This window comes from Mandrillus leucophaeus, unplaced genomic scaffold (assembly GCF_000951045.1).
Source record: "Mandrillus leucophaeus isolate KB7577 unplaced genomic scaffold, Mleu.le_1.0 Scaffold74, whole genome shotgun sequence".
NCBI classification, from domain to species: domain Eukaryota; kingdom Metazoa; phylum Chordata; class Mammalia; order Primates; family Cercopithecidae; genus Mandrillus; species Mandrillus leucophaeus.
The window spans coordinates 2,835,814-2,842,018 of NW_012108030.1; the positions used below are offsets into that span (position 1 = coordinate 2,835,814).

General features: G+C 54.9%; 1 protein-coding gene across 10 annotated transcripts in view; it reads left to right on the forward strand.

Annotated features, from left to right (window-relative positions):
• Window positions 1-4,558, forward strand: part of NUP62 (nucleoporin 62kDa) — a 25,592-nt gene extending 21,034 nt beyond the window's left edge. For 6 of the 10 annotated variants that reach the window (XM_011966000.1, XM_011965994.1, XM_011965996.1 and 3 more), the window contains one exon: window positions 1,532-4,558. In XM_011966000.1, coding sequence (XP_011821390.1) covers window positions 1,609-3,174 — 1,566 coding nt within the window. In that variant the 5' untranslated portion in view covers window positions 1,532-1,608 and the 3' untranslated portion in view covers window positions 3,175-4,558. Of the gene's footprint in view, window positions 1-64; window positions 330-1,531 lie in introns of all 10 variants that reach the window. The other 4 variants (XM_011965997.1, XM_011965999.1, XM_011966001.1 and 1 more) reach the window with 2 other exon arrangements.
• Window positions 4,559-6,205: the final 1,647 nt, after the last annotated feature.

The window sequence follows — 6,205 nt, forward strand, 5'->3', positions numbered from 1 at the left end:
TGGGCCAGGCACTTGGCTTCTCAGTCATGACTTTGTTCGTTCTGTTTGTTTGTTTGTTTTTTAGACAGGGCCTCCCTCTTTCCATTTCCGGCTTTTAGAGCTGCTTCTGCCTTCCCTGGCTCCTGGCTTTCTCCCGTCTTCAGGTTCCAAAGCGCATCACTCCAGTCTGCTCTTGCCACCACAAGCTTTCTTCCCTCTCCAGTCAGTCAAACCCATCTTCTAAGGATGCTTCTGATCATCTGGAGGGCTCTCACCTATAGTCCTAGCACTTTGGGAGGACAAAGAGGGAGGATCGCTTGAGCCCAAGAGTTCAAGACCAGGGCAACAGAGTGAAATCCCGTTCCTACAAAAAATAAAAAAGATTAGCCGGGCATGGTGGCATGTACCTGTAGCCCCAGCTACTTTGGGAGGCTGAGGTGGAAGGATCGCTTGGGCCCCAGAGCTTGAGGCTGCAGTGAGTTGTGATACGTCACTGCATTCCAGCTGGTATGACAGAGCAAAACCCTTTCCCAAAAGAAAAAACCACCCCTATCCAGCACTCCCTCTCACCCTTTCCTCACCATCCCGCTGATAGATGGCACCACTTGGAGATTTTTCGGTTAGACGTTACCAACATCAAGTCAGTTTGGACTGAAGGGAAATGTTTGGCCCATGGGGCTTCTCGGGGGCTCTTTATCTGTTCCCCACCCCATCCATCTCTGGTGGGGCTCGTGGTCTCCGGTGATGTCCCAGTGTCTGCAGGTGGTTGAGAAGGTGTCCAAGGGAGGCCCAGGTGCAATCCCCTGCACCACACTTAGAGGCGAAGGAGGCAGCTGCCTTCCGAGCATGGAGAAAATCCCAGGGGAGGCTCTGATTGCCTGGCTCAGGTCTCAGTTTATCCTCCAGCCAGTCACTGTGGCCAGGGGCATCTGTGCTCTGAGCACATGGGTTTCAGACCCTCCCCTGAGTTAGGAGGGGCACGTCCTCTCCTGCTCTTAGAGAGTACAGGTGTGGGCCTGGGGGACCTTCAGCAGCCCAGATCCTGCCATCCAGCCCGGGTTCCCTGCCCCATCTCTCTCTCTCAGGTCCAGAGAGGCCCTCAGGGTGGCAAGAGCTGATCCGCTCACACCCCGCTAGAGTCAGCCAGGGAACCTTACTGGGTCCCACGCTGGGAGCAGGTCCTACAGCTGTTCTTCTGTGTCCTAGTCCCGCTTGTGGCAGTGCCTCAAATCTGATCTCCTCGGGCTGAAGTGGGTCCAAGGTCCTGTTCTCCCGCCTCATCCTCCAGAATGGGAACTTTCCACTGTGCTGAACGTGGCCATGCACGTCCCTAGCACCCGGCTGCTCGTACCTGACCCCTGGAGCGTGCATTTGTGCTTCTGGATCCTTCTCGATGTAGCAGAGTCTGGTTTAGGTTACACAGGACGAAGGGGGGTTGCTGCATGGTATCATAATCCCATCCCACCACCCTCCAAACCAGCTGTGCCCAGTCATGCCACTGGGCTTGCCTTTCCAAAACTGCCATCTGACAATGTCACTTCCTTTGCTTTAGAAATCTTCCCGAGGTCTCAGACACCAGCGGATTTGCTTTGGGAGCCAGAGTAGCTGCCGCCACCAGAGTCCGGAACCATGAGCGGGTTTAATTTTGGAGGCACTGGGGCCCCTACAGGTGGGTTCACATTTGGCACCGCAAAGACAGCGACAACCACACCTGCTACAGGGTTTTCTTTCTCCACCTCTGGCACTGGAGGGTTTAATTTTGGGGCTCCCTCCCAACCAACCACAAGTACCCCTTCCACCGGCCTGTTCTCACTCGCCACTCAGACTCCGGCCACACAGACAACAGGCTTCACTTTTGGAACAGCAACTCTTGCCTCGGGGGGAACTGGATTTTCTTTGGGGATCGGTGCTTCAAAGCTCAACTTGAGCAACACAGCTGCCACCCCAGCCATGGCAAACCCCAGTGGCTTTGGGCTGGGCAGCAGCAACCTCACTAATGCCATATCGAGCACTGTCACCTCCAGCCAGGGCACAGCACCCACTGGCTTTGTGTTTGGTCCCTCCACCACCTCTGTGGCTCCAGCCACCACATCTGGAGGCTTCTCATTCACTGGTGGAAGCACGGCCCAGCCCTCCGGTTTCAACATTGGCTCAGCGGGGAATTCAGCCCAGCCCACAGCACCTGCCACTCTGCCCTTTACTCCGGCCACGCCAGCAGTCACCACAGCAGGCGTCACGCAGCCAGCTGCTGCCACAGCCACAGCCACCACCACCGGTACTGGGCCCACCCTCTTTGCATCAATAGCAACCGCTCCAACCTCATCTGCCACCACCGGACTCTCCCTCTGTACCCCTGCGACCACCGCGGGAGCCCCCGCTGCTGGGACACAGGGCTTCAGCTTAAAGGCACCTGGAGCAGCTTCGGGCGCCTCCACAGCAACATCCACCACTGCCACCGCCGCGGCTACCAGCAGCAGCAGCAGCACCACCGGCTTTGCCTTGAATTTAAAACCACTGGCGCCAGCTGGGATCCCCAGCAATACAGCAGCCGCTGTGACTGCTCCACCTGGCCCTGGTGCAGCTGCAGGGGCGGCCGCCAGCTCCGCCATGACCTACGCGCAGCTGGAGAGCCTGATCAACAAATGGAGCCTGGAGCTAGAGGACCAGGAGCGGCACTTCCTCCAGCAGGCCACCCAGGTCAACGCCTGGGACCGCACGCTGATCGAGAACGGGGAGAAGATCACCAGCCTGCACCGCGAGGTGGAGAAGGTGAAGCTGGACCAGAAGAGGCTGGACCAGGAGCTCGACTTCATCCTGTCCCAGCAGAAGGAGCTGGAAGACCTGCTGAGCCCGCTGGAGGAGTTGGTAAAGGAGCAGAGCGGAACCATCTACCTGCAGCACGCGGATGAGGAGCGCGAGAAAACCTACAAGCTGGCCGAGAACATCGACGCGCAGCTCAAGCGCATGGCCCAGGACCTCAAGGACATCATCGAGCACCTGAATACGTCCGGGGCCCCCGCCGACACCAGCGACCCGCTGCAGCAGATCTGCAAGATCCTCAACGCGCACATGGGCTCGCTGCAGTGGATCGACCAGAACTCGGCCCTGCTGCAGAGGAAGGTGGAGGAGGTGACCAAGGTGTGCGAGGGCCGGCGCAAGGAGCAGGAGCGCAGCTTCCGCATCACCTTCGACTGAGCGACAGCAGGGCCCTGGGAGTTCCATGCGGGGAACGCGCCCTGTTGTCTAGTTTGGGGTTGTGGCAAGATACATGTTTCTTTCTTTCACGTGACTGCCCTTGAGACAATTGCTGTGTTCTCTGCCTTTTTCCATGTAGGAAGTATTCTGAGCCCTCTGCCCAGGCAGCAGCCTCATGGGTGTGGCTTCTGTGGCTTTTATTTGAGTGTCTTTGGCCCCTTTCCAGCCACTGCGACCGCCCACCTCATCCTGGCTCGACCTGGTAATGGAGACGCAGGGGTGGTCTTGGTCCCAGCCGGGGTCGCGGGGACAGCCGCTCTCTCCAAAGCGTAGTCATAGGTGTCATGGAAAAATACCAAATGTAAGAGAACCTCCAAAGCCTGCAGGGCGCAGTGGCTCAGCGCCTGTAATCTCAGCAATTTGGGTGGCTGAGGCAGGCCGATCACTTGAGGTCAGGAGTTCAAGACCAGCCTGACCAACATGGTGAAACCCGTGTCTACTAAAAATACAAAAATTAGCCAGGTGTGGTGGGTGCCTGTGATCTCAGCTACTCGGGAGGCTGAGGCAGGAGAATCACTTGAACCTGGGAGGTGTTGCAGTGAGCCAGGATCACACCACTGCACTCCAGCCTGGCAACAGAGACTGTGTCTCCAAAAAAAAAAAAAAAAAAGCGTCCCAGGAGACAGCAGCCTAAGTTTTGGAGTAGGAGGTGTGTGCTTGTGAAAGCTAACCACCGAGACAAAGCAGCACAGTGTGAATAGAACAAACAGTGGGATCGAGAATTGCACAGAAGACAGGTCAGCTGAGGGGCCTACACACAGGGTGTTGAACCACAGATGGGAGCCAAGAGGCCTGCCTTTTGCCTGGCCCAGGCTTACCCCTACCTCTGGGCCTCACCTCCTCCAGGAAGCCTTCCCAGCTACCCAAAGCTCAGGTGGCCGCCTTGCAGGTCCCCGTAGCACCCTGAGCCTGTACCTTGGGTAACACTTGCTATGCTGTCCTGTGCTAGCCGTTTGCGTCCGTCTCGCTGTTAGATTGTGAGCTCCCACGGGCAGAGACCCACTGTTGTTCCCCTGTATGTCCCCAGCCCAGTCCAACAAATGTGACTGGGACATTTGTTAAATGAAAGAACAATGAAGCCCGGCATAACAACAGTCCACAGAAATAGCCACAGCTGCCAGTGGTGGCCACGGACATGGCTCGGAACTTCCTGGCACCAGAGTGACTCTAGTCAGTTACAGTAAAATCCACTGTGTGTGGAAGGCAGAAGCCAGCAGTTGTATCCCAAGTGTCTTTTGTATTTGTCTTTATCCTTTGCTGCATTCTCTGAAATACCTATTACTGTATGTTGCTTTTCTAAATAAATGTATTGTGAAACCAAAAAGGCTGCTGTTAATATGGATAAATGTTAGGAGGAGAAACTTGAGTAAAAAGAGCAGCTTTCAGGAGACTCTGCAGGGGTGTCATTCACATGAAACGCAGGGGCAAGCAGTGCTTGCATAGACACAGGAGCATGTGATGAAGCAGCTTTTGTTTGATGAGACGGAGTAATAGAAAATGCAAATTGTGGTTTGCTCCGGGAAGGGGTGGTGCCTGGTGGTAGGAGAGGAACACGCGAGTGAAGCCACCACGGGGAGTGGGCCCCTGGTGTTTGTGACTGTTACGTCATAGAATATACACAAATATGGCTGGGCGAGGTGGCTCACACCTGTAATCCCAGTACTTTGGGAGGCCGAGATGGGTGAATCACTTGAGGTCAGGGATTCAAGACCAGCCTGGGCAACATGGTGAAACCCATCTCTACCAAAACTACAAAAAAGTTGGTTGTGCATGCTGGCACGCACCTGTGTCTCAGCTACCTGGGAGGCTGAGGTGGGAGGATCATTTAAGCCCAGGTATCAGAGGCTGCAGTGAGCCATGATCATGCCACTGCACTCCAGCCTGGGCGACAGAGCAAAACACTGTCTCAAAAAACACACACACGTTAAGTCATCTAGCCCCATCCCTAAGGCGCTATTCCAGTGGCTACAGATGGCACGGGCAGCATTCCTTCCTGGCACCTGGGGCTAAAGACACAGGCCCCATGCTCTTCCTCTGCCCTGCAGCCTCACTCTGTGGACTGGAATGGTCCTAAGCACTCAGATCATCTGGGCTGTGGGGAGTGTACCCCTTCGGCCTCCCTCAACCTGTTCATGTCAATCTGTGGGCCACGCTTGGAAGATTTATGGCCCAGGTTTCAAAAGTCTCCTGAAGTCGTGATCATGAGTCATTATTTCCTTGGACCGGCTGGGCGCGGTGGCTTACACCTGTAATCCTAGCACTTTGGGAGGCCAAGGCTGGCAGAACACCTGAGGTCGGGAGTTCGAGACCAGCCTGACCAACATGGAAAAACCCCATCTCTACTAAAAATACAAACATTAGCTGGTGGCTAATTAGGTGGTGGGCGCCTGTAATCCCAGCTACTCGGGAGGCTGAGGCAGGAGAACCGCTTGAACCCAGGAGGTGGAGGTTACAGTAAGCCAAGATCATGCCATTGCACTCCAGCCTAGATAAAGCGAAACTATGTCCCAAATGAATAAAATTTCCTTGGGCCATCTTGGGCTCTGAAGGACAGGAGTTGTGTCTAAGTAGAAGCCATGGGTGTGTGTGGTGGGTATGGTAAACCAGAGGAAGACCCCACAACCCCAGCTACTTCTCTCTGAAAGCTGTCACCTACAGCAGGGACCTCTTTGTGCAGTCCATAGGCCTTGACTCATGCTGCCCCCTCTGCCGGAAGGGAGGGCTTGAGTCCCCTTAGGAGGCAGGAAGCAGTTTGCATTTTACCTACATTTGTGCCTTCAGCATCTATTTTCAGAGCTGGTCCTGATCTGGTGCTGGAGGTACCAAAAAATGCCCACAAAGAGGTCGTTGGCAGGGTCCACACAATCATGATGAGAAAATTTGAGCATATATTTCCAAAGTCTATATGTATGTCTTCCTATTATTTTGCATACTATTTCCTATTTTGCATATTAAAGCTTAGCAATGCTTA